At 54.2% G+C, this 26,338-nt stretch overlaps 1 protein-coding gene across 4 annotated transcripts in view; it reads right to left on the bottom strand.

Annotated features, from left to right (window-relative positions):
- Positions 1–986: 986 nt before the first annotated feature.
- Positions 987–26,338, bottom strand: part of PCNT (pericentrin) — a 94,683-nt gene continuing 69,331 nt past the window's right edge. For 3 of the 4 annotated variants that reach the window (XM_024758236.1, XM_024758240.1, XM_024758237.1), the window contains 18 exons: positions 25,502–26,218; positions 24,515–24,611; positions 21,756–21,907; positions 19,314–19,508; positions 18,228–18,401; positions 17,440–17,635; positions 16,178–16,400; positions 15,745–15,895; positions 14,862–15,275; positions 11,260–11,480; positions 10,372–10,474; positions 9,489–9,668; positions 7,369–7,476; positions 6,260–6,492; positions 4,775–4,851; positions 3,313–3,436; positions 1,477–1,604; positions 987–1,052 (listed from right to left, as the gene is read on the bottom strand). In XM_024758236.1, the coding sequence (XP_024614004.1) occupies positions 1,009–1,052; positions 1,477–1,604; positions 3,313–3,436; positions 4,775–4,851; positions 6,260–6,492; positions 7,369–7,476; positions 9,489–9,668; positions 10,372–10,474; positions 11,260–11,480; positions 14,862–15,275; positions 15,745–15,895; positions 16,178–16,400; positions 17,440–17,635; positions 18,228–18,401; positions 19,314–19,508; positions 21,756–21,907; positions 24,515–24,611; positions 25,502–26,218 (3,537 nt within the window). In that variant the 3' untranslated portion in view covers positions 987–1,008. The remainder of the gene's footprint in view (positions 1,053–1,476; positions 1,605–3,312; positions 3,437–4,774; positions 4,852–6,259; positions 6,493–7,368; positions 7,477–9,488; positions 9,669–10,371; positions 10,475–11,259; positions 11,481–14,861; positions 15,276–15,744; positions 15,896–16,177; positions 16,401–17,439; positions 17,636–18,227; positions 18,402–19,313; positions 19,509–21,755; positions 21,908–24,514; positions 24,612–25,501; positions 26,219–26,338) is intronic. The other variant, XM_024758238.1, reaches the window with a different exon arrangement.

Here is a 26,338-nt window from a genome sequence, read left to right as displayed (position 1 = left end):
TCCCAGAGCTGGTCAAGATTTTGCTTCAATAACATCAAGCAGAAGACAGGACTCAGTGGAAAAGGTGGGAAGATTATAAAACAGTGACCGTATGGCAGTGTTGGCTAAGAAGAGGAAAATGCAGACATGCACTGGAAAGAAAAATCTAAAATAAGTAAGCAGACATCTAAATAAGTAAGTCTAAGATCTAAAAATCGAAAATAAGTAAGTAGCGATTAGGAAAAAGTTGTTTTATATTATAACCAAGCCCAGCAGAATAAATGTTATGTTCAAAGGTCCTAGAAACACAGACATACTTATAAACATACCTTTACAACAGACGTTTGGGTAAAGGACACTGGCTAGATACCACCACCAGGCACAGATGAGCATGAGTGAAACATGAAAAGATCAGAATCATGAGAAATAAATACGTAGTGACAGCGTCTGACAGAAATAAAAGAAGAAACCAAGCAAGATGAATCAATAGGCATGTGGCTATTTGTCTTACTAGTGCTTTAAGTTCCACTGAAAATTTTTGACTTACAGAAGTTCAATATGAATTCTAAGTCTATGTTTTATTTTTTTGCCCGTGATAAAAGCAGACTGGATAAAACAAAAAAAAAAACCACAGGGCTATTCACAAACACACCAGGGCTTTAATTTTATTCTTTTTGTTTTTGTGTGTGTTTTTGTTTTAAACCAAGCTGTACACTTTAAGAAAATAAACAACAGGAAGCCATCCCCTGCTTACCCTTCGTGGGTGGGCAGGGAGGCTCGACCAACAGAGAACCGGGCAGACGCCCGTCACTCATGAGCGCACAGCTACCTCATCAAGGTAAGAAGCTAAGATGTGCTGAAATCACACAGAAAATACTCCACTTGGCTTTGCAGCAAAGCGTAAGGGTGAGAGCACCTAACTGACGACACCGGGGCTGGCGCTCAGCACCACTCAGCACACGCACCACATCACAAGCTCCCACAGAAAATCAAACCTCTTCCTCAAATACAATCGTCACAGGACTTTATTCACTGTTTATTCTTCGGGCAGCAGGACTTCTCTGAAGTAGAATCTAAACACAAGTAGAAATGAGGAAGCATTTTGTTAGAAGGCTTCACATCTTCTAAGAAGAATTTCACAATTTCGAAACACTATCACTGAATTAACCTTATTTTTGATAACAATAAGAATAGCAATTAAGATACGCAGTGGTTTACATTATGAAAGTTGAGAAACGCTGGACAAACGACATCCTGTAAACACGGTCTTCATGGTCGCTGTGAGTCTGAGACACCGTGATCCCCACGCTGTGCGTCCTTCACACCCACCCCTGGGTGTCTCCACTCACAACCCTCCTTCTGATACTATTAATTATGGCCGATTAGCAGGACTGAAACTAACAAGAGTAACTAAGCTGGACCCCAGCCGTCTCCTCTCCAGGACTGGACACTCCTGGGTCACTCAGATCCCGTCAGAAGACAGAGGACTTTCATTACCTGGTGGTACGTCTCCCAGTCTTTGCTGGATCATTTCTAAGTGGTGAATGTATTCCGTCAAGGAATGTTCTGGATCTTGAGAAGCAGTCAGGGATCTTTCTGATCTGGGATTTGGGGACGGATGGGATCTTCAAACATACAAACCAACAAACAAACAAAAAGAGTTGAACTCAGCAGACGGTTTGAACGCAGCCAGTGCGGAGGGGCAGTGGAGTTGGGCCTGCTGACCAGACACTCGTGGGAAATGGGGCAAACTAGGCGGTTGTTACTTTCCTATATTTTCTTTACCACAGAGGAAAAATAGTAAGGGTTTTTTAAGAAGTGCTACATAGTGCTTTAAAACTAACTTCGTTACAACGTCTCCAAATTAAAACAACTAAAAACTACTATATATTATTTAATTCACTAAATCTTCACATATGAGTCTATCATCCCAACTGGATTCTGCCCAGCATCCTTCACAGGGGTCCCTTCCTCTTGGCCTCCAGCTGGGCCCAGGGAGCCCCGTCTGCGTCACTGCTCACTTCCTCTCCAGGGTAGGGGGCGTCTTACCTGTGTGCCATCCACAAAAAAGAGGCCTTGGCCACCACCTATTCCTTCAAAGGTATCACCCACTCGGGAATGGGGGAGCCACAGCCAGACCGAGAGCCCCTGCCTGCCCTCCCCGAATAGAACCGGGCTTCTGGGCCCTCACGGACTCACACTGCTGCACTCCCTGCCTCGCTCTGGGACCCAAACTTTCAGAACACGTCTCTGTGAGGAACCACACACGCTGGTGGATTCCCATCGGCAGAGACGCAGGGTGAGTGGGGACACAGCCTCAGGCACGGCGGAGTCACCCACGCTCATCGGTCTGGCCTCCCCCATCAGGGCAGTTACGCCCGAGATCGTCACACTCTTAACACGCAACTCGTACGGAGGTCTCATCACCAACCGGAGACCATGGAGCGAGAGAGCAAAGGTGAGCATTTTATCCCTGCTGGTCCGATGTCAGAGGTGGATGATGCGTTCTGCTCTGACGAGCTTGTTTTAGAACCCCAGGAAAGCACGCACAGAGAGAACAGACGATATGCCTACACGAGCCGTCACATGTGTGTGACAAATACCACAGACACAGACTGAGCTTTCTGTTCACTTCACGGGTAGGTTCCAAATACTGGAGGAGTCGTAGTCAAATGAATTAAATAAATGACCTGTAATCATACTCGAGCATTTGCATAGGATTATTATTATTTGTGCTTCAGTCTGGAGAAATGGAAATGGAAATCACATCTCCCACAAGCAGCACCTGGATAAGAATCTCACGGTCAGGAAAATGGCTGCAAACCGTGATGAAGGCGATCAGGGCCACACCACACAGCCAGGTTACACCCAGGGCTCAGAATGTGACAGTCACAGCCGTCAGGGAAACCTTTCTTCACCTGAATTTTTAAACAAAATTCCATTCTATAACTTAACCACAAGCCCTCTTAATTATATTTTTAATTGAAAACAGTTTTTTCCCCAAATAACCGATGGATGTTTAACATTATCACTGTAACATCTCAATTGCCAAGTAAGTTGTAAGTATAAAAACACATTACGTGTGCAAAAAAACCCCCCAACCCCAAAGAAAAAGACTAAGTAAAGCTAACACCACGGCCTTGCATGTGTGTGTGTGTGCGCGTGTCGGGGGGGGTCACGTGTGCCCGGGGGCCCTTCCATCACAGGCGGGCCTGAGCACCCGCACAGATCTGCCCAGGGACACCTCCGTGCGTGGCCCTGTCTCTGCAGACGGGGCTCCTGCTGACGGCTACAACCCTGCAGTGGAAAAGCAGCTGAGGCACCACCGCTCACCTTTCCCTCCTGCGTGGGGATGCTTTTGGCACAGGGCCCCTGGCGTGGCTGGAAGACACGTCCCGGGTTGGTGGGGATGCGCGGGTGTCGGGTGGAGACTGCTGCGGCCGTGGCACCAGGAATCCTTCCCCCAGGATTATTTAGCAACGAAGGGATTAAGAAAAAAAAAGAATGCATTTTAGTAGGGAGGCCCATCCACCAAAATTTTAAATTTACAAGGTTTTAGGAGTCTGCATGGCAATTTCAAAACGTTTAAAAAGTACTCGTTAGGGCTTCCCTGGTGGCGCAGTGGTTGATGCAAAAAAAAAAAAAAAAAAAAAAGTATTCATTATAAAAACTGTATTAAAAAAATCTCTAGAAGAAACATGAGGGTTTTTGCTTTTTGTTTTTTAAATGTATTTATTCAGTTAGTTATTTATTTGGCTGCGTTGGGTCTTTGTTGCTGCGTGCGGGCTTTCTCTAGTTGTGGTGAGCAGGGGCTACTCTTCGTTGTGGTGCGCGGGCTTCTCATTGCAGTGGCTTCTCTTGTTGCAGAGCACGAGCTGTAGGCGCACAGGCCTCAGCAGTTGTGGACCGCGGGCTCTAGAGCACAGGCTCAGTAGTTGTGGCTCACAGGCCCAGCTGCTCTGCAGCACGTGGGATCTTCCCGGACCAGGGATTGAACCCGTGTCCCCTGCATTGTCAGGCAGATTCCTAACCACTGCGCCACCAGGGAAGTCTGAAACCTGAGTTTTGAGCACCTGCATTTCATTCCTGCAAGGTCAACCCTGACCCCCGTGTCTGTGTGGGCAGCGCCCTAGAGAAGCACTCAGCACCCTGATGGAGTGAGCAGGGCGCCAAGTGGGCCTGGGGTGGGTCTCCTGCACCCAGCTCTGAGGAGTGGGAAGGGCAGAAACCCCGGCGACCACCAGGTGCAGCCGGGGGGCAGGGGGTGTGGGGGGACCCCTCCTGAAGAACCTCGAAGCCAGCTGATTCCGAGACGTAAGGATTCACACGTGGAAATCAAAGGGGACTGGCACCACCAGGGAAGCCCAGTGGCCATGAAGGCTGCTGCCCACTGCAGCTCCCCCAGGCAGCCCGGCTACACCTGGGCAGCGGCCCGTCACATGGGGCAGAGGACGACCGCAGCCTGGACGGGACTGAGGCAGAGGAAGCAGTGATGCTCCCAGGAGACGTGCACAGTGCGAAGTGGAACTTCACTCCATTTGAGAGAATGAAAAGCCTTTTCACTGAAGATAGCTATTTGTCGATACATTTAGCACTTCTGTAGTTTTCAATCACTGCGCTCCTCTGAACCACTTTTATTCACCAACATTAACTGTAAACTTGTGCTTGTTCCCAAAATAAAACCACTTTCCTTCAAAAACCCTTTGCCTCCTGACAAGCGCACTGGCTGAATTACTGGTTTCTCCCACCAGGCGGGCACTGAAGAAGCCCATGGGTGGGGTGGCATGGGGGGTACCTGGGCGGGGTGCTCGGCCCGGCGCTAGGGCTCCTCTGCCATCTACTTGTTGCCATTTCTTAACCAAAAAGCGTAACCTACAAAAAAAGATAGAAAACATTGAAAACTAGAGCAAAACAGGAGTGAAAAGAACCAAGAAAATCCAGACGTGATGGGACCATGGAGTGAGAGCACGGCCCTCTACCCGGGCAGCCGCCAGCACCTTCCCGGCCCCGCCCCCGGACCCTGGGCCCCCAGGCCCCCGACCCTGCCCTTCCACTCCCAGACCCGCCAGCTGGGGTCTGTCTGGTTCACCGCACTCCCTTCCATCGCTAATGCACTTGACGGGCCCCGGACAGCTGGGGGAAATGGAGACCTTCGCCCTCCACGTGGTGACGGGAGGTGCAGCGGTGTAGGGGCCCCTAGACCCCTCTCCTTGACGGCCCCCAGCAGCTCCCTCACAGCAGTGCTGCCTCTGAGACGCAAAGCCCAGAAGGCACCTCCACTTCGTGTTGGTGGAAAGACGGAGGCAGAGTTTGGGGGTCTCCCCACCCCAACCCAGCATCTGACATACTTCCTGGCACGGGGCATGTTCCCCGAAAATACAGAACAGATGGATGGACAGGTGACAGACAGAGTGACAGGCAGGTGGGTTGACAGTCTGTGGTCCGGAAAACTCAGAGGGAGGGAGGGCGCTAAGTCCCCAGAAGCCGGAGGAGGCCTCCACCCTGCGGGAGCTCCTGGCAAGTGTGCGGCTGGACCGTGTGTGGTGCTGGGTCTCTGAGGGCAATGGGACCCACACTGCCTTTTGTGGTGCAGTCCAGGGAAAGGCCGAGGGGGCCCAGCCCACCCTGCTGTGTCTGGTCCCACAGGTGGAGGTGAGCGCGGCCCCAAAAAGGCAGCTCCGTGGGCACCAGAGCAGACACAGTGGCACAGTTCTTAGTGGGACAAACATTTTTAGAAATACAGCAGATTTAAAAATTATAAAATAAAATAGATTTTCATCACTGTTAATTGTGAAATAGTCAAAATTCCCTATCACACCAGGGAGTCCACCCGTACTCCAAAGTGGCGCCCTGCATGCATAACGGCGGCAGCTGGGCTGGGCTGGGCTGGGCCGGGCGGACACTTAGGGGTCAGGTGTACCTCCCCGCTGGGGGGCCCACAGCGTGTCCTCCTGTGCACATGGCACCCTTTATGAAACACAAATTTGGCTGAAATATAAGAAACTGAAACACGAAGAAGTGAAATGCAGTTTTAAGCTCGATCAGACACGTCTGTCATCATAAGAATACCATTAACTGGAAGGCTTTGTTTTACAATAAAAAGGCAGCCTTAAACCCTTCCATCTTAGAAGGTGCAGTTCTACATAACATGGTTTCCGGAAGACAAGGGTCGTCTATGTTTTAAGGCCTCAAATATCATTCATCTTGAAAAAGGGAACAACTGTAGCATTTCCAAGACTAAACGACCCCAGGCAGACAGGAGGCACGTGCCTCGCGGTACCTTAAGACAGCAATCACCACCCTGACGGCAGTGCGGAATTTTGTAAAAGGGCGTGCCGCCACCGCTTTCTTATCCGCCTTGGAAGGAAATACTCCCAAGTGGGCGATCATGGAGAGCGTTTCTTGTTCAGAGTCCTGGAATCCACCAATCAACAGCAAAAGATACTTCTTTTGATAAATCAGGGCTTTTCTAAAGCTCTCTGCTCTCAGATAATGCAGGTACAACTTTTCCATCTAAAAGAAAACGAAAAACCAGTGAAACTTAACCACGGGACAAAGACACCCTTCTCACAAGTCTCCATAGCACACTTGTACCAGGTGCTTTAAAAAGAACCAGACATCTTTCCTCAGCAAATTATCACAGCAGTCAGCTCCGCACGACATCTATAACCAGCAACAACCTTGCAGTTCAGAGTTGGATCTTGTTTATCTGACAAAACGCAGAGCACAGACGACCCTTCACCAGCATCAGAGGAGCCCCGCGAGGGCCCAGGAATCGAACCACTAAGCACGGACCAAACTGGGGGCAGGTGGGGGTCCCATCACAGGTCTGCGGGCATCAGGGGTCGGGGAGACCTGAGGTCACAGGCAGAGGTTGGTGTCCGTACCCTAATACGGCTTTTCCCTCCAGAGAGACCCACAGCTTGGGCCTCACCATCAGAAGCGCTGACTGAACTGTGGGCTCAAGGCTTTTCCAGGCTGTGGACACTATCGTCTGTAATTCAAGCACCAAGACTTTCACCTCTTAACCCAGGATTTTAGAAAGCGCCACGGGTGCCGCACAGAGGATCTCTAGGGCAGTGAAAATGCTCTGCATGGCACCGTTGTGGTGGACATTCGTCATCTTACACTTGTCAAACCCACAGAATGTGTGGCCCCAAGAGCAGCCTGCACGCGATGACAACGTGACGCTGTGGCTCTATGGACTGCAACACACGCACCGCCTGGGGGGAGTGGATGGTGGGGCACAGGATTTGGGAAATCTCCGTACTTTCCCCTCAATTTGGCTGTGAACCTAAAACTTGCCTAGAAACATAAATCTTAAACAAGTAAGAAGCAGCCACGAGACAGTGTCTGCACACCGAACACCACCCATGGGCTTGGTCTTACCTTGGCATTGCAGGCGCCAGCTTCTGGTGTGGGCAGTGCTGGGTCTGGGTGTCGTGCTGAGCCCAGCGAGCCCATCCTGTCCTGCTTCCACACAGACCTGTCCGACCTCTGCAATGACCACAGACAGCGTGTCTGCACAGCTGCTCTCCCAGGATAGCATCTCAAGAAAAGTGGCTGAGGGCTTCCCTGGTGGTGCAGTGGTTAAGAATCCACCTGCCAGTGCAGGGGACACGGGTTCGAGCCCTGGTCCAGGAAGATCCCACATGCCACGGAGCAACTAAGCCCGTGCACCACAACTACTGACCCTGCACTCTAGAGCCCGTGAGCCACAACTACTGAGCCTGTGCTCTAGAGCTTGCGTGCCACAACTACTGAGCCCACGTGCCACCACTACTGAAGCCCACGTGCCTAGAGCCTGTGCTCTGTACCAAGAGAAGCCACCGTGGTGAGAAGCCCACATACCACAATGAAGAGTAGCCCCCGCTCACTGCATCTAGAGAAAGCCCGCGCGCAGCAACAAAGACACAACGCAGCCAAAAAAATGAACAAAGGGAGGGAGGGAGGGAAGGAGGGGAAAAGAAAAGAAAAGAAAAGAAAAGAAAAGAAAAGAAAAGGAAAGAAAAAGGGGGCTGAGAGCACAGTGGTGCCCGCTCCCAGGACCGAGCCGCCCCCACACTGTGCCCTCCGGACACGGGTGGGCTGGGGCAGGTGCCCGCCACCTGGGTCCCCCTTCAGCCTCTTCTCAGTGACATCCCGGTTGTTACATGATTATTTTATTACACTCAAGGGTGGTTACTACACACTGTTTACTGAAGTATGATTATACAAAAGGCATGTTTTTACTAAAAACAAAACCCTCACATTTGAGAAATCACCCTGAATTCAAAGCTTTAAGCCTATTAGACACCCCTGTCCGCCCTGGCTCTAGAAATGCTGCCCCTGGCAGACGCAGTCACCCAGCTCTGTTCAAGCGCCATCAAGCCACACACCCTGGACACCTCAGGAGGGGCCCACACCGCACAGAAGGGATGTCGTGACCAGGCCACATGTCCCAACACTGGCAGCGTGGCCTGGACACCACACTGTGCTGAGCACCCCAGAGCTCCGGTGTGGACACACGAACAGACGAAGGGCCCCACAGGGAGGGCCAAGGCTGCTGCCCACAACGGACAGCCAGGACCGCCTGTCGCCGAGGCCAAGGCCAGCTCGGAGCACTCTCGGGGCCATGTGCTCAGCTGCCGCCAAGGCAGCCTGGCTGCGCCGCCCACAACTCAGGGCAGGACTCGGAAGAGGGAGGTGCCGAGCTGGGTGACCTCCCTGCTGGGACAGAAGGAAGGGACCACATTTCCCGGTTCTAACAGAGCCTGGTCTCTCCGGGGAAAAGACACTCTAGCAACAGAAGTCACCCCGACACAAAGGAGAAGACGCTCCAGTCTGTCCACCCTCAGCCTGCCTCTCGCTCGCTCATTACAGTTATTTCCTGATTCATTACCTTCCAGGCGAAGGACAAAGCGTCCCAGGTGTGGTGCTTTAGTCCACCCCGAGCGCCCTCTGAACAAGGAGCCCCCGGGGCAGCAGGCCGTGCTCGGCGCCAACGGCACCTCTTGTCTCTGCAGTCCCTCCCAATGAGGCACTGGGCCACGGGTCTGCCAGCAGTTGGGCCCCACGAGCAAAGGAGCCCCCTCAACCCCACAGCGCTTCAGACAGACAAAGTGGAACTGGACAGAACTGAGAAGACGGAGGTCCCACTCGGGGACACACCACCGCCCTCTGGTAGCTGCCAATGGGACCTGCCTGGCCTTGACAGGGCACCCTGCCCAGGAGCACCAGAAACACCAAGCCCTGCACAAAGAACCTTCCGGAAGAGAAAATACTAGGCACGGATGGTCTCCCTGGTGCATCTTAACAAGCATTTCAGGAAGAAATGAATACCAGCTCTACACAATCTCTTCCAGAACACAGGAGGGAACACGTCCCAGCTCACTTCACACGGACGAGACGGAAGACAATGACTAAAACCCTCCAGGTTAACATCCCACACGAAGCCAGATACGAAAACGTAGCCAAAACATATGCAAATCGAACCCAGACTGCAGCCACCGGGGCCCCAGGACACGTACCCTGCGCGCGCAGACCTCCTGCGGGGTCCCCGGGGCCCGGAGGCTCCTCTCCAGCCGGGACACGGCCCTGCACAGCTCCGCCCTCTCCCGCGTCACCGTGCTGAGCGCTCTGCTCAGGGACTCGTTGTCCTTCAGCAGGACGTCCACCAGCTGGACCTGCAGCTCCACCGTCGTCTTCTTCTTGAGGAGAAAACGAGATCAGAAAACGTTTTGTTAAAAGCCGCTATTCGTGGCTTTTACTGTCAGCTGTTTTCAGGGATTGTAACTTTAAACATATTTGGGGTTGGTGGGAAGCTCGCGGGGCTGGGCAGAGTCCATGTACGGGAAGGAGAGAGCAAAAGCCATCAGATCGCTTTTCCCCTCGCTCTCCCATGAAACAGACTTTGCACGAAACCGGGTACGGACAGAGGAAGGCTGTCACAAAACGTGACCCTCTCCCTGTTCCGACAGCACCACCGGCAGAGGCAGGACGTGACGGGTGGCGTGGGGAGCACGCTCATCCCTGAGGGTCCCTCCGAACAGGCGCGTTCTTTCCAGGCCCCAGCGGGTGCAGGACACCGGCAGGGTCAGCTCTCCTGCTGCCTGTGCTGCGTGCTGCTTCCACGACAGACCTCACGACGTCCTGACCGCCACGGAAGTTTGTCGGGAATTCACAGCAGCAGTCAGGACTCCTGAAGCACCCCCAACGCTGCTGACGGGCAGCTCATTTCCAGCCGAGAGCCTCAACACAAGTGCGTGAGCGGCAGATAGGCCAGGGCATCGGCCATGGAGCGGGACAGACCAGCGCCCCCACGGGCACGAGGAACAGTGCATTGAACCAACCATGCGACAGGCCGAGGCCGGAGGCAGGTCCGGCCACAGTGAACAAGAAAGCTGGTCTCACCCGGCAGGAGCTGGATGCGCCCAATTCAGACTTGAGCGTCTCCAGCGTGTGAAGCAAGGACGCCACTGCCTTCTCGTTTGACGATGTCCAATCACTGATGGTCCTGGAGAAGCACACGGACACTCAGAAGGTGTGTGTGGGTCCCGGGCGGCAGGCACTCCGCGCAGCGCCCGGGGAGCCTGGCGGTGACTGTGGCAGCCGGGAGGCAGCACGGCCTGGAAGTGGGCAGTCTGTGAAGCCCGGAAGCCTCCAGCCACTGAGCGCTGACCACAGACCACGGAGGCTCCCTCAGTGTGTCCACCTCCCCCTGCTGCTCTCTGCTGGGACTCTGAGTCAGCTACTAAAATGCTGTCCCTAAGCAAGACTTTGCTGCTCCATTAACTAAACCCAATTACAGACAAGAGAGCTGTATGGTCTGAGCTTCCGTGTGTTCAGAAAAGGACAAATCAACATTGGTTCCCGCCAAACAGCAGCGTCGTGGGTCCTCGACCAGGCGGACGCATCCTGGCCCCATGGGCAGCGGGCCAGGGTGTCAGGCGAGGCAAACGCCGCACAGACACCGGGCACCAGCCCTGCCTTGGGGGACTCAGGTGGGAGGGGTGCTGGCCTTGGGCCAGACCCTCTGGGTGGTGAGCAATGGAAAAGGGACACAGAGAGACCTGATCTGAAAGACACCTGGATTTCCTGTCACATGAGAATGCAAAGACCACAATGCTGTCATCATCTTTCAAGAGAATACTGCCCACGAGTTCATCCACACACGTGGGATGAGAAATAGAGTGCGTTTCATGAAAACCTGAACCCGAAATCAAAGACACGCCCCACTCAGAATTTTTCCCAACATCAAAGGTGCTGGGCATATGGCCGGGGCAGTCCCGAGAGACTTGCCTGTCCACTGTCTGGTTGATGAAGCTGGTCAGAAGCCCCGCAGCACACAGCAGCTGCTGCCGCACCTTCTCTAGGCCCTGCTGCTGCTCCCGGGGGCGCGCAGGCTCCGACTCTGGCTCCGGGCGGGGGCGCGCGGCCTCCCTCGCCTGCAGCTCCCTCACCGTCCGCTGGAGCTGCAGGATCTTGTGCTCGTCCCGCTGGCGCTGCAGCTCTAACTCCCGCTGTCAGCAACGGCGAAAAACAGAAGCGAGCCTCACACACGGTCCGGGGTGGAGACCGGGGCCAGGAGCTCAGCACAGGGGCCGCCCAGTCCGGCCCCGGGCCCCGACCGACCAACCCCCAACTCGCGGCACATGGGGCTCCAGGTGCGATGCGGAGTCAGGGTCCCCCCACTCCGGGGATCCGGGACAGGACCTGGGATGGGACGAGCCACAGCCCAAGTCCGGCCCCCCACCTCAGTACGTATGGGGGCACTGAGTGGGTGCTCAACACCGAAAAGGCGGGCCTGAGCCTCAGGAGGCCCTGTGCCCCCCATTTGCGATCCCCGTCCTTCACTGCGGAGATGCCAGGGGACCCAGCCGGCCAGTCCACTCCCTGCCCCACACCCAGGACCCGAGTCTCCACAGGGAGACAGCAGACCACCGACAGAAACTGTAAATAATATTTATCTCCACGTGCTAAGAAGTTCAGGGAGCGATGGGGGCTCGGAGAGCATGGGGGCTGACCCCAGGGGATGATGCCTGGGGAGGGGGGATCCAGGGAAACAAAGACGGCCAGGCCGGGCAGGGCGGAACCAGACAGGGCAGAGAGGGCACAGGCCCAGCCCAGCCACTCCTCAGGCCGGCACACAGACCAGGCCTGCTTCCCACCCAGCGTCTCCCGCCCTTTCCCAGCATCACCCCCATTCAGTGCTCGAGCCTCCTCAGGAAACTGTGATCCTTTCTGATCTATTTTCCAGATGAGGAAAGTAACAAAACCAAGAGACCCACTGGTTTATTTTGTTTAAAAAAGATGAAATTGGCCCTGAAATAACTATCAGAGGCCTGGGCCACTACGGCCAGAAAAAGACCCCATAACCCAGATCAAGTTAATTACCTACAGTAAAAATGACACCAAAAGGACAACATACTTAAGAAAGAAAAATACATATCAAGGTGCATCATGAGGGACAGTTACCAATTTGACTTGGAAAACACTTTGTTTATATATTTTTTTAAGCAATTACATTTTTACAAACCAAAAAAAAAAAGAAAGAAAAACAAAAGAAATAAAACCCAAAATTAAATTAAAAGGTTTGGCAGAAGACTCTGGATAAGGTTTGGGAAGCCCCTTGAGAAGCACACGAAGACAACAAACCTCTCTCCCCTCACACGCACAAAAAACCTAGAACACGCTCTGGGGGTCCCGAGTGACCAAGGCCCACCCAGGGCCGTGACTCTAGCCGCCTCCGTCAGGAAACCCCCGGCCTCTGCCACAGCCCCAAACGATTCCTCCACTTCCACGATCTCTAGTGATGAAACACGACTGCATTCCAGGCTGTTTAACCCCACCAAAACCACGAATCGTTACACACACAACACGCGTGAGCCTTGAAAACCCCATGGCAGGAACCAGACACAGAAGAAGGCCACATATCGTGTGATTCCACTGACACAGAATGACCAGAAGAGGCAAATCCAGAGATGGAAAGTAGACCAGTGGGTGCCAGGGGCTGGGTCCCCACTAACAGGCCCAGGGGTCCCTTGTGGGTGATGAACATGTTCTAAAATTGACTGCAGTGACATCAGGCTGCACAACTCCTGAATATGCTGAAAACCACTGAGCTGTGCAACTCAAAGTGGTGAACTCAGCAGCACGTGAATATGGTATCTATCTCACTGATATGTATTCCTGGACCATTTCATGGCAGCCTAACCATTCAAAAGACCAGGCCATTGGTTTTCCTTGTGCATTTTAAGAGCTTTTTATAATTTCCCAAAACCCCCAAAAAGAAATAATAAAGGTAATATTTTTGAAGTTCTAAAAAATATTTTTAAAGAGAGCAAAATAAAGGTCAATCCATGAGAAAACACAGGATATAATTTCCTCAGAAACAAATGCTTTTGGTCAATGTATAATGTATCTAAAATTAAGACCCATCCAAAAAATAAAGGAGGGAACACTTCCCAGCCCATCCTGCAAGGCCAAGATCTTCCTGATATCAAAAACAAAAGCACCACAAGAAAAGAAAACTACAGAACATATCTCTCATAAATATAAATGCAAAATCCTTAACAAAATACTAGCAAACTGAATCCAACACTATTTAAAAAAGAATTATATACCAAATTCAAGTGGGATGCATCCCAAGAGTGCTAGGATGACTGGATATATGAAAACCAATGTCCTATATCACATCAAGAGAAGGACAGAACCAATGTCCTATATCATATCAAGAGAAGGACAAAACCAATGTCCTATATCACATCAAGAGAAGGACAGAACCAATGTCCTATATCACATCAAGAGAAGGACAGAACCAATGTCCTATATCACACCAAGAGAAGGACAAGACCAATGTCCTATATCACATCAAGAGAAGGACAGAACCCAGAAATCTGAAAAGGCACAGAAAAAGAAAATCCATACTCTCTCATGATTAAAAATAAAAAAGATCGAATAAACTAAAAATAGAAGGGAATTTCCTCCGGTAAGGAGCATCTACAAAAATGGCACGACTACCATCATACTCAGCAGTAAAAGACTGACTGCTCCCCCAAGATCAAGAACCAGGCTGGACGCCTGCACCACACGCTGTGGGTTCTGGCCAGGGCAGTCAGGCAAGGAGAAGAGACAAAGGCGTCCAGGTTGGACAGGAACAAGTAAAACTATGTCTATTTGCAGAAAACATGATCTTCTATATGGAAAATCCCAAAGAATCCATTAAAAATATTGGAACTAATAATAAATCAGTTCAGCAAGGTTACAGGACGTAAGATCAAGGTGTGAAAATCACCCACATTGCTACACATTCGCAACAACCTGAATACAGAAGTCAAAAATAATCCCATTTACAACAGCATCAAAAAAATAATATTTAGGAATAAATTTAACAAAAGAAACGCAAAGCTTATCACCTGAAAGTGACAAAACATTATTGAAAGAAACTAAGGAGCTAAACAGACAGAGAGCCCTTCCGATTTCATGGATGGGAAGACCTAGCATTGTTAAGGAGACAACACGCCCCAAAGCGATCTACAGACTCAGTGTGATTCCTACCAAGATCCCAAGGGCCTTCACGCAGAAGCGGAAAAGCCGATCCTCAGACGCACACGGAACCGCAAGGGGCCCCGAGGATCCAAAACCACCTTGGGAAAGAACAAGGTCGGAGGACGCGCGCTTCCCGACTTCCAGCCGCCGCGCTGACCAAACCAAGGGGCAGCCCGGAGCCAGGACAGGCCCTCCGGCCGTGGGAGGCTCACCAGCGTCTCCCTGTCTGTCTGCCACCTGCTCCACTTCTCCGTGTCCGCTCGGCTCGGCCTCGGCTGCACTGCCGTCCTGGCGGCTCTAAACTCCCCCACGCTCTCGGCAGTCTCCACGGGAGGCCTCGGCGCCGCACTCACCTCCTGCTCCCTCTCCACGTCCTGGCGGTGCACGTGGGCCTCAGCTTCCAGGGCTCGTTGCTGCGCGGCCTCCAGCGCCACCTCCAGCTCCAGCACGCGGGCCTCGCAGCCCCTGAGCTTCTGCAGCAGAGCCGGCTGCGCCTGCTTGTCCTGCGGCCGCCGGCTCAGCCGCTCCGTGAGCAGGCGCTCGTGCTGCAGGGCCTCGGACAGCTCGCGGGAGCGGCCCTGCTCAGCCTCCAGGCTCCGCTGCAGCTCCGAGAGGCGGCCACGCTCCTGCGCCAGCAGCGCCTCGCAGCGCGAGGCCTCGATCTGCAGCTCCTTCCGGAGGTTGTCCTTGGCCGTCTGCTCGTGTTTTAGCGCCACGCACAGCTGGTTACTCTGAGCGCACTGCTTCTCCAAAGACGCCCTTAACTCCTGCATCGGGGAAAAGTGAGACGAGGCAAGAGCATCTAAACAGCTCCTGCAGCTAGAGCTTCTGACGTTATACTCTGGGTAGAAGGAGGGCGAGCAATAACCCCTCTTCTCGTGGCTCCGCCGGCCTTCCTCGGGGATGAGGCGCTGCTCTGAGCACAGTGCAACGTCCCAGGTTCACCTCCCTCCCTGAATCAGGGGCTCCGGTGCTGCTGAAGGGCGGGCCCTCGACCCCCTCACGGTGCTCGGCTCAGCCAGGCCTATGGGTGGCCTCAGCGTGGCCGCACGGCTGCCGCACAGGACACCGGTCCGAGGCCTCCCCTGTGCACAGGCGGGGCCCCCATGCGGCTCTGAGGCTGCACTGCCCTCACGGAAGCGAATGCCCGGAGGCGGGGGCCGCACGTGCAGGGACCCTCTGAGCCCTGAAGGTGTAGCCCTGGCCCCTGGGCACAGTCGCGGCCGCGCACGTCACCTCCAGGGTCCTGGTGCTCTGGCCCTCCTTCTGCAGGCACTGCAGCCGCTCCTCCTCCAGCCGGCTCTGCAGGGCCCGCTCCTTGGTGCGCTCGGCCTCCAGCTGCTGCAGCGCGGCCTGCAGGTCATCCTCCTTACTGTCCAGCGCTGACCTGTGTGGGCCACAGGCTCTCAAGGGGACGCCGGCCAGCACCCAGGCTCCCAGGGCAGGGAGGGCGGGCCCTGCAGTGTGCGTGGCCCCCCACGAGCCTGCAGGAGCAGAGGCTCCTCCCCAACACCCATCACGACAGCCTGGCAAACCGCGGCTTCGGACGGCATCTTTCACTTCAAGGCCAAGAACATGGCAGGGGCCACGTGACTTCCAGCATTGTTCGGGCCGGAAGCCTGAGGGCAGGACGGGGCTAGAAGTTGGAGCCTTGCCAGTGGGGCCGCACCTCAGCTGAAGGACCTCCTTCTGCACCTCGTCGAGGGACTTTAGCAGCCGCTCCTTGTCCTGTCTACACTCGCAGAGCTCAGATTTCAGATCTCTGACTGTGTTCTGTTCCACCACCAGCAGCTTCCGGACGTTATTTGCTTTCTCTTGCTCTTCGTTCAGGGTTTTCTGCAGGTCGCTTACTATACATTTTTCCTGCTCAAACTTATACACCAATAACTCAACTAAGAAAAAGATTAAATGAATTAAAATAGCATTATTCACGAGTCCAAAGTGAGCCACACATATGATTTTAACAAATCAGTAACAAACCAGCAAAGGAAGGGAATGTGTTCACTCTGGGGGGACAGGAAGCTTCTATGACCCAGAAGCCACTGTTTCTGATGGAACCCAGATACTCGGGACACATGCCTTCTGCTCACACCCCGCCAGCCTCGCCCTCGTGGCCAGTGAGCATCCAGAGAGAGACACACGGGCAGAGAGCGGGCAGGACCACCCAGCCGTGCAGGTCATGCGATGCAACGGGGTTCCGGGGTTGGGGGGGCACACGCCCTCTCGACCCCTGCGATGTTCAGGCCCGGAGTCTCCCAAGGGCAAGGCTGGAGCTGGGCCGAGACAGACCTCCATGGAGCCCACCCAGCCCGGGCAGCTTCGCAGAGAACCCGCCCAGAACTAGGAGCACACACACCCACTCCTCCAGGAACCGAAACCAGAAGAAAGAAAACCGCGGACCAGGACCCTCGTGAACACAGATGCAAAATGCGAGCGAGTCTGGCCCGGAAGTGCCCAGCGTGAGGCAGCACGCCGAGGCTGGGGCTCGAAGGCAGGCGGCCCCACGGGACAGAGCCCAGGCCTCACTCAGCACTCAGAGCATCCCCAGGGCAAGTGGCAAGAACAGGAGGAGAGGAGATGGGGAAGAAAAGATAAGATAAAGTGTTCTCTCCCTGCAGGTGACATGAGTGTCTGCGTAAAAATCCCGGAGTTTAAATCAAACTCAGAAACCTGCCACAGGCCGCTTCAGCCTCTTGCGAGCCCCAGTGACCCTCACGGACGTGGGCCTGCGGCGCCCAGCATGCTGGCACCAACGCGGCCCCCATCAGCTGCTCACCGGGATGCTAGGCAAGGCCTCCACCCTGACTGGCACACATTCCGCACTCGATGGCCTGGGGAGTCAGCGAGGGGCTCACTGGCCTGCCTGCCACCTCCTGACAGGTGAGTGTCAGGATCAACGTTTCGGGGACGCAGCCGAGAGACCACACCCACCCTGCCTCCGCAGCTGGTGCTCCTGGCGGCTCCCGCGGGCCTCCGCACTGGTCAGTGCCACGCACAGCTGCTGCAGCTTCTCCTGGTTCTGCAGGTGCGTCATCCGCAGCTGGGCGCGCAAAGCCTGGATCTCGGACATCAGGCTGCTCCTGTCCGACAGGCGAAGGTGCTCCAAGGACCTCTCCTGCAGGTCCCCCTGCAGATGGGGTGGCAGGGGATCAGGGCAGGGGAACATAAGACACGTCAGAAGAAGGGGGTCCTGAGGGCTGGTGTGCCAGGCAAGAGCAGCTCCCGGCGTCGCTGCCACAGGAGGACGCAGGGGACAACCGTGCGGCATGAACGCGGGCACAGTGGCCCTGGAACCCTCAGATTGCACGCAGCTCTGCCCCCAGCACCTTGGTCTCGCTTGCTGGGCCCAGTGGACGCTCGCCATGCACCCTGCCCTCTCTTACGAGGGAACTGGCGGGAAGCAGCCTCCCACAGCCCTCGCGGTGTCGACCCTCCAAGCCTGGGCTCAGTGCTCACAGCCTGGAGCTGGGCCGCCTAGAAAGCCTCCTTTGCTTTCAAGGAAAGGCCAGTTACTTCCAGAACAGAGTGAGATCCTGAAGGAAGATAAGTGCACAGAGTTTTCCACTTCACGGAATTCACGCATAAAAACACAGTGTTATCTGTGGACTGCAGCAGGATTTGCTGCTCAGTCACTGCCTTGCTCTAAGGTCGGGCGAAACACGTTCCGTCACCCTCTGTGTCAGGGTGGGCTCCGGGGGGAAGCCAAGGCATGAGCTCACCTGCTCCTGGACCATCTTCTCCAGCCTCTCCAACAGGGAGCCGCAGCCCCCAGGGCCTAAGCCACAGGGCCGGGGCCACAGCTCGACTCTCAGTATCTCCCGCTCCTTTTCAAAGGCCTCTTGCACGATCTGCAGAAATTCCCCTCTCCAGTCGAGGCCCACATTGGAAGGTTCCTAAAATATCGAAACAAAGAGCCCGTGTCCCTATAAACACATCCTGCAGGTTCAAACAGACCCACCCCGACTTATGGGGACACACAGACGCCCATGACCGCCTAGGGGCACGAGGAGCCAGCTCTGGGCAGAGAACCCCCCCCAACATGACGGGGAGGTAAGACAGAGTGAATGTCAGCAAGCAAACCTCTCTTCCGGCCGCTGCACATGAGCCCCGGGTCCAGGGGAGGCCAGGCCCTGAGTGGCGGAGACAGTGTGTGTGCGTGTGCCTGCGCGTGTGCATGTGTGGGGCATGTGTGTGCGTGTGTGTAGGGGCGGGGGGAGTGTGCGTGTGTGTGCAGGGGTGGGGGGCATGTGTGTGTGCATGTGTGTGTGTGCATGGGCGTGGGAGGGGCGGGGGCGTGTGCATGTGTGTGTGCCGGGTTAGGGTTAGTGCCCACGCCGGGGGTGGGGGGTGTCTATACGGGTTAGGGTTAGTGTCCACGCGGGGGGCAGTGTCTATACGGGCCACACATGGGCTGGCTGTCTCCTGGCCACCTGCTTGGGCCCACCTGCCCCCTTCCCTTAAAGTTGGGGGTCTGCCCACTGCTCCGTCCACACTCCATGGCCGGCTGGCTTCCTTGCACACGGTTCAGCATCGGGCCCTCACCTCCAGGTTGCCCCTCGGCCCGGCCCCCATACCCATCTCTCCATCCAGAGCCTCCCTGCAGGGCTCCAGCTGGCCCCTTCCCCGCAGCCTCTCCTGGAGGCTGGAGCCCAGGGAACGTGAGTGGGAGGGTGGCTGACCAGGCATGGCCTCCCTGCCTGCCGCTGACCCGCCTCTTGCTCCTCTACTCCCACTTCTGGGGCCAAGAAAATCCCTCAACCAGGTCCATGCCCACTGCTTCTTGTCTGTATCTAGAAGGCCTGTACCTTCTCCCCCTTTGGGGGTCCTGGGGTGGGATGCTCCCTGGGAGCCGGTGCTGCCTCCAGCAGGCCCTGGCCCCCCATCGTGAGGCACCCGAGGGGGGCGCTGGGCTCGCCCCTGCTCAGGATGCTCGGGGGTCCACGGTATTCGGACAGGGCCAGGATGTGGTGGCTCTCGTCACACACCATCTGCAGCAAAGCCTGAAACGGACAAACATTTCAGAGAGGAGGAGAAGCAGCTTGAAACCTCTCACCGTCACTGCCCCGCTGTCACCCGCCAGGGCTCACCAGGCCGCCCCCATGGCCTTTGCACCAGAGACTAGAGTTGCTGCTCTGACCGTGAGGTTCTCAAACCTTCCTCCCCGTAGCTGTCACAGACAAGTAAACCAGCTTTGAACGAGTGAACTTCTGTGTGAGCTGCTCCAGCAAAGGCCCCACAATCCAGCCATCCCGCCTGCACCCTCACAGAAGATGCTCAGCTCAGGGAAATCTACAGCCAAGTCAGCAAGATGCCAGGCACCTCCCCGGCCCTCCTGGGACCACAGCGCCCCACGAGGAGGGAGACCCGAGAACTGCACAGGGACACCTCAGGGGAAAGGCACCTGCGGATGGTACCAGGCCAGCTACTGGCCACTGCAGCTCTCTCACGCCCCCGGGGGTGCCCAGAATATGTGAACACAGGAAGGGGTCTTCCACCCCACCAGGATTTGGAGTGGTAGTTACAGAGTGATGGGACATGGGACCTGGGACGTGCACGCCAGCCTTCTGTGCTGCCCATGGAGGCTGAGAGAGGAAGGTGCACCCCACCCAGGGCCACCCTTCTGGATGGCTGGTGCTACGGCCAATGCAGAGCACAAGTGACTGTGACCGTCCTCACACTGCGTGTCAACACAGGTTCCCGCAAGGGGCACGTTAGGGAAACAGAAAAATAGCAACGAAGAGGCCTATGACAAAGAATGACTAGTTACTTAACTAGAAACAGGTCTTCCTCTAATTCTAACGACGTGACCAAAAATGTGAAACAGTAACATAAAAGCGCTAGACACCAAACTGTGTACTGTGTTTACTTTACAAGCGGCCATCTTTAACACTCTACAACAATTTCACTTTAAAAACAATGTATGTGATACAGAACGGACACAAATCACAGCCCTGGGGAAGGAGGGGTGGGGAGGCAGGGAGGCTGTATAGTGGACCGGGCCGCAGGCCGTAAACACCTTCTCCTGGGTCATATAAGGACAATAAAAGGTGTTCTGAAAAACACCTCTGGAAAAGAACAGCTGTGACGAGCGAGGTCCTCCGCCCTCGCCAACCGGGCGCACGGCAGCCAGGAGGACGGACGTGGAGCGGCCCCCGGGCCACGGGCACGGTCAGGCCGTGAGATCCCGGAGCCTCCTGCCCTGAGGACCGCGGAGTCACAGGGGGCCTCGGCCTGCGGTCTCACAGCCGCACGTGAACCAGCCGGCCCGTGGGGTCCGTCTGCCCAGCTGACACGCGCTTCCCGGCGTGACGGACCTTCACCAGCGTCGCCGGCCTCAGGGCGGCCAGAGCCGCGACCGCACGAGGCTCCTGAGACTCGGCCCCGCGGCGAGTGGCCCCCGCGCCCCACTGAGGATGGTGCAGCAGAGGGGCCAGCAGGGACACACAAGCCGGCTGACTGACCCAACAGGCTGCTGCGGGGTGGCCGCTCCTGACTTTCTCTCCTGCCGCCTCAGCACTTCCGGAAAAGGCTCCAGGGCCTCTGCTAGGTCCCTTTCTTTCTTTTCTTTTTTAATAACTAAGGATCAAGTATTAAACCTCAAAGCCTAAGCATGAAACATTGTCATTAACAACCAAACTTTTTCCTTAAAAATTAGGAATTCTAGTATTTATGTCATATAAAAAATTGAGGAATGCACAAAAAGAGAAAACAGCTAGAAGACACGGCTCCAATTTCAATTCTTAAAGGAATAAAACCAGTTTCATTTCAAATACAATTTCAGAGAAGATTTTACTTAACATCAAAATCGTTTCCTTTGGGAACACTTACTATCTGAATTAGAGAACCCTCAAAGCGTCCTGGGAAAGCTTCCAAAGCCAAACAAGCAAAAACCACAACTGCTTCCCAAAACAGGGTCACGAGGTCTGGCACCTGAACGACACTCAGGAAGACCAATCCAGTTTCGCCTTGCGACTCGGGAGAGCGCCACGCGTGCAGGCCCTCTGGGCGCTGTGCTGTGACAGGCGCTGCGGGAGGAGCTGCCCCCGGCCACAGCGCCCGTGGCCCCCAAGCGTGGCCAGGCCCCACCTGGGACACCGTCCCTGTGGTCCTGCCACAGCGGCGCATCTCCCCCCTTGGAGCCGCTGCACAAGGCACAAAGTCGTAGCAGGGCTGAGGCCAGCGCAGCTGCTGACGGGCCAGAGGGGAGGCCCCTCGAGCCCCCTCCCCTGCTCCCCACCAGCTAGTACCTTCACTTGCTTCGGATGGACTTCCTTCTCCTTCCTGGCGCCCAGCGGCCGTCGGAACCCCCGGGGGGTGAGAGGCGCTGCGGGACCAGCAGTGGGTGCTCCCGGTCTTCCCGAGCCTTGGCTTAGTGTCTTTCCAAACCCCGCGCCATCACCTAGAAACACACCGCAGAGTCAGGGCCTAGACCCGCGACTCTGGTGGCGATCCTCGGGGACGGCCCCGAAGCACCGGGAGAGCCACGGCCAGGCCCTCTCACCAAAGGAAACATCGATGGACACCCCCAGACGTAAAAATGTTTCATAAAAACGTAAGATGAGAGCTACACACGTTAAGTAAGAAAACGTACATTTTGCACATTTAGCATGTTAATGTCCGTGATTTGAACATAAACCCTCCTGGCAGCTCAGCTCATTTTCACAGACGCGATATGTGTTTCCTCACCCCCCACAGACGGGGCAAATCGGCAACTGTGCCGAGCGCCTCGGAGGACGGACGAGAGGGGCAGCGGGACACGAGGAGGGGGCTGAGTGGGAGGACAGGCCCAAAGCACCTGGCCGTGGGGCGGGGATGCCTGATCTGGGGGTGGGTGCAGAAAAGCCTGAACCGGGCAGCCTGGCTGTGGAGCCCTCAACAGAGTCTCAAATTCGAGACTCCAGGAGCCTCTGTCTGATGGGAGGGGCCTCAAAATAGAACTCCTAACCTCTCGGAAGCATGCAGCTCCCTGAGCTGTTCCTGAGCCTTGAACTGTGGCCAGTCCAGGAAGGCTTGGAAGCACACACTCTGGAAAACGGAAGGAGGCACACGGTGGGAAAGCAGAGCCCACCATCCCCACCAGCACACAGCTCGGGGAGGGCAGGTGGATCTCGTGGAGCCACTGGCAAGGCCCCTCTGAGCACAGAGCTGCCATCCAGTGAGCCGTTCACGACTGCCCTCTCAGAAGTCTACCTTCTCAAACGTGCCAGGGAACATTCAAACACAAAAGACAGAGAGAAACAGAGACTCAGAGAAAGTGTGGAAGAAACAGAGTAAAGGCAGCAAACAGAAGAAAACATCAGAAAAATTAGAGCATCCCCAGAGAAATAAGAAGGGGAGTATCGTTCGGGAAACAAGGGTTAGGGTTAGGAAAGAGGACTAGTCAGAAACTAAAATAGCAAAAATAAAAAGAGTCAATACAAAGCTTAAGAAGTAAAGCTCTGAAAAACCCCTTAGAAATGAGAACAAGAATACAAACATGGAAAATGAGAAAATTAGTACAAGAGGTCCAATATGTGATCAATAAGAATTAACAAGACAGACGAGACAAAACCGTGGGGGAAATGACCAAAGGACGAAGCAGAGTTCTCGGGGTGGGAGGACGTGCTCCAGGGGACCATGTGCTGCTCTCATGACACCCGGGTCCAGGACGGCGGGCTCCACGCTCTGAAGGAACCCAACTCCCCACTCAGGGTCAAGCCCAAGTCCAAGATGCCAACATCAGGAAGATGTCAATGTTCACACACAAAGTACCCGGCACACGCTTTGCCTCCAGAAACTTGTAGGGGGTCCAACCCGGAAAGCAAGGACCACGTCCAAGACGCAGGGAAGGCCGTCATGGGCAGCTCATTCCTGCACTCAAACACGCATCCTCGAAGTGCAGACACTCGGCAGTGATGGGCAGAAAGTGCAGGTGGGGCCGTTTTAGGGGGACGGGAAGGGAGGTGTGTGGGGTGTGCTGCATACACAAATGCTCGAGCAAATTTCTGGAAGTTGGACGTGACATCCTCAGGGGACGGCGACTCCAGGCAGGGAGACCGGACGAGAGGCTGCTCCTGGGGCACACCTCACAGAACTGCTCAAATTGTTACACCACGCGGCTACTGCTGGGAAGAAGTGAGAGCACCAGCTGAAGAGCTGTTGGCCCCATTCCGCAAACGCCAACATGGCCAGTGAACTGGACTTCACTGCTGCCTTGTCCTCAAAAGCACCCAATGAGCCAACGGTGACTTTTTTCAAAAGTCAAAACACCTTGAGGTGACTGACTTGTAAAAATCTAACAATTATAAAAGAAGGTATAAGGTTAGAAAGTCATGGTGTGGCAGCCATCACAGTGAGAAGGATCCAGGCAAGACCACCAAGAACCATCAATGGAGGCCAAGTGGGTCCGAGCTTGAGGACAGAACGTCCCAGGGTCTCGAAAACCTACCCAGGACATCGGCCATTCAGAAGGAACAGGATGAAACCTGGCAACACAACTGCAGAGTCTAAACTGACCCACATGAAGAGCACGGCACCGCCAGGGCGCTCACGGAGTCCCACGAGATGCACACATGCCGACGAACCTGCCGCGAACATAGAGCCAGCCTTCATGGGGTCCAGGCCCGAGCACTGCTCCAGGCACCTGGCCTGCTCTCAGCAGTCTCCAGCCCGCAAAGGACATCTGGATGCATGGTGGCAGCCACTGCTTGTTTCTGTAGAGAGCACTAACGGGACAAAATCTCAGTGAAGTATGCGGATGCGATGCTGCCCTGGGTCAGGGCGGATGTCCTGGCGTGGACTGGACACCATGAAATACACAGGGACCTTCTCAGGAGTCAAACGACATCAGGTCCTCAAGTAACAGAGCACAAACCCAGAGGGAGACAGAGACACAGAGAGAGAGAGAGAGAGAGAGAGAGTGCACACGCAACATGGCAAGTTAACACGGGACGTGCGAGGGGGGCACAGGGACTCTGCACCATTCTATACTCTGAAGCTGTAAAAATAAAGTTTGTGACTGACTCACTTTTTCCATCGCTTTTTCCTTCTAACCCAAGAGGAGGTGATCTTGACTTTTCTTGAGAATCAAGAGACGTTATGATAAAATCTTCAACATCTTTCTCCTGTTCAAACAGGTAGATGTTTAAATGGTCATAAAATGATAACGTGTTATATCATGGAACTGAACTTGCCAGATGGAAAACTTGCTAAGTCCTGAATTTATCATCTTCCCACACAGAACTCAAAGTGTTCACAGCTTGTGGACACGAGGCCATACGCTCATAATAATTTAATCAAGTTCACCCACAGTTCTCTAGGAATAGTTTACAAAGTCCCTGGCAAATATTTCAGATTTTCAAAATTCTGCATGACGTAGTAGCATATGGATATGAAATGGAAGCATATGGATATGAAGTGGTCGTATATGGATACCTTAAATGACACATATCCCGTAATTTATTTTTCATTTTATCTAATCTAAGATACACAAAATCTCAGTTATGTTAGATAAAGTATAATCTAACCCAAAAATAATATATTGAAGTGTTCTTGAAATTAATAACATTATATGTAGAACCTGTTAAACATGATATAGAACTGAAAATAAAACTAAAAAACATCTTCCAGACAAAGAACCCATATGCAGACCACACATGAAGATAGGTTTATAATTATACTTCCCAAAGCCAGTGTGAGTCAGCAAAGTTAGGCCTGTGGTGAATTTCTGAGTAAGAGTAATGCATTTCATGTATTTTTAAAAACAACCAAAGTGCTGTGAATGTTCCTATGACAGTAGACTTGGGTCCATCCTGCAGAACGCTGACTGTCCCTACACTTGTTGACCAGGGGGCTGCTCACGCAGGCCTGGCCAACAGGCCACAACAGGAGGTGAGCCAACAACGACTGCAGCTGTGACCCAGCCATCCACGTAGACACAACCCAGTGGGAACACACTGGGGCCTTGGGCATCCCATGGGCCCAAACCAGGACAGCACCCAGGGAGACCACTTACCACAGGCACCCGCTGAGCATGGTCGTTGGTGGAGGGGGCCCCGTCTGCAGCTAATGGAGACCCCGCCCACTTAGGGGCCGTTCCTGCCGCTGACTCGCCCGGGTAACAAAGCAGCCCCAACTGGTCAGCCTGGAGCAGCTGGGTGCTCGTCCTGTCCCACAGGGAGGTGTCCAGACTGCACTGGCTCAGGGCATCCAAGCAGGGTGTGAGGGGCAGGCTAGGGGGGCACTCAGAGATTGAGTCCTTCCTGACGACCTCAGGGGAGCTCCAGGAGGACAGGTCCATCGTCCTGAGCACTTTCTTCAAGGGCTTGGTCCCCTGGGTGTGGGAGAGGTCACGGGAACACCCGTACAAGCTCCCCTGTGAGCAGAGTGACCTGTCTTGCAAAGCAGCCTGCTCTCCTGTGGAAGTATCTGGCACCTCGTTTCGTATCAACGAATCTTGATTTCCAATAATGTCAACTAGATCCCATGTGACATTAAATGCATCAACAGGAGATGATCTGTCAGTTTCTTCACTGTTACTGGAACTATCACTCGCATTATTTTCTAAAACATGTGGAGATTCCAATGCCTGTTGAAATTTAAAGTCCTCTGTCCTGACGTTTTGGAAGCTCATGCAATGTACCAGATGGTTCAGTTTTTCTTGAAGTTGTTTCACCTGATCTATGAGATCAACTTTCCGCAGCTGACAATCTTCCAGTAGTTTTTCCTTACCCTACAGGTAAAAAAGAACACGCATACAGTAAAATAAGTGAATTACATGTTGTCGCGTTTGTTATTTATGAGCCAATTTCAGAGACTGTCTGAACAATTAAGGATAAGATTCCATGATGAG

The sequence above is a fragment of the Neophocaena asiaeorientalis genome, unplaced genomic scaffold (assembly GCF_003031525.2).
Source record: "Neophocaena asiaeorientalis asiaeorientalis breed wild unplaced genomic scaffold, Neophocaena_asiaeorientalis_V1.1 scaffold45, whole genome shotgun sequence".
NCBI classification, from domain to species: Eukaryota; Metazoa; Chordata; class Mammalia; order Artiodactyla; family Phocoenidae; genus Neophocaena; species Neophocaena asiaeorientalis.
Note: the sequence above shows the minus strand (reverse complement) of the source record. Positions and strands in the feature narration are given on the sequence as shown.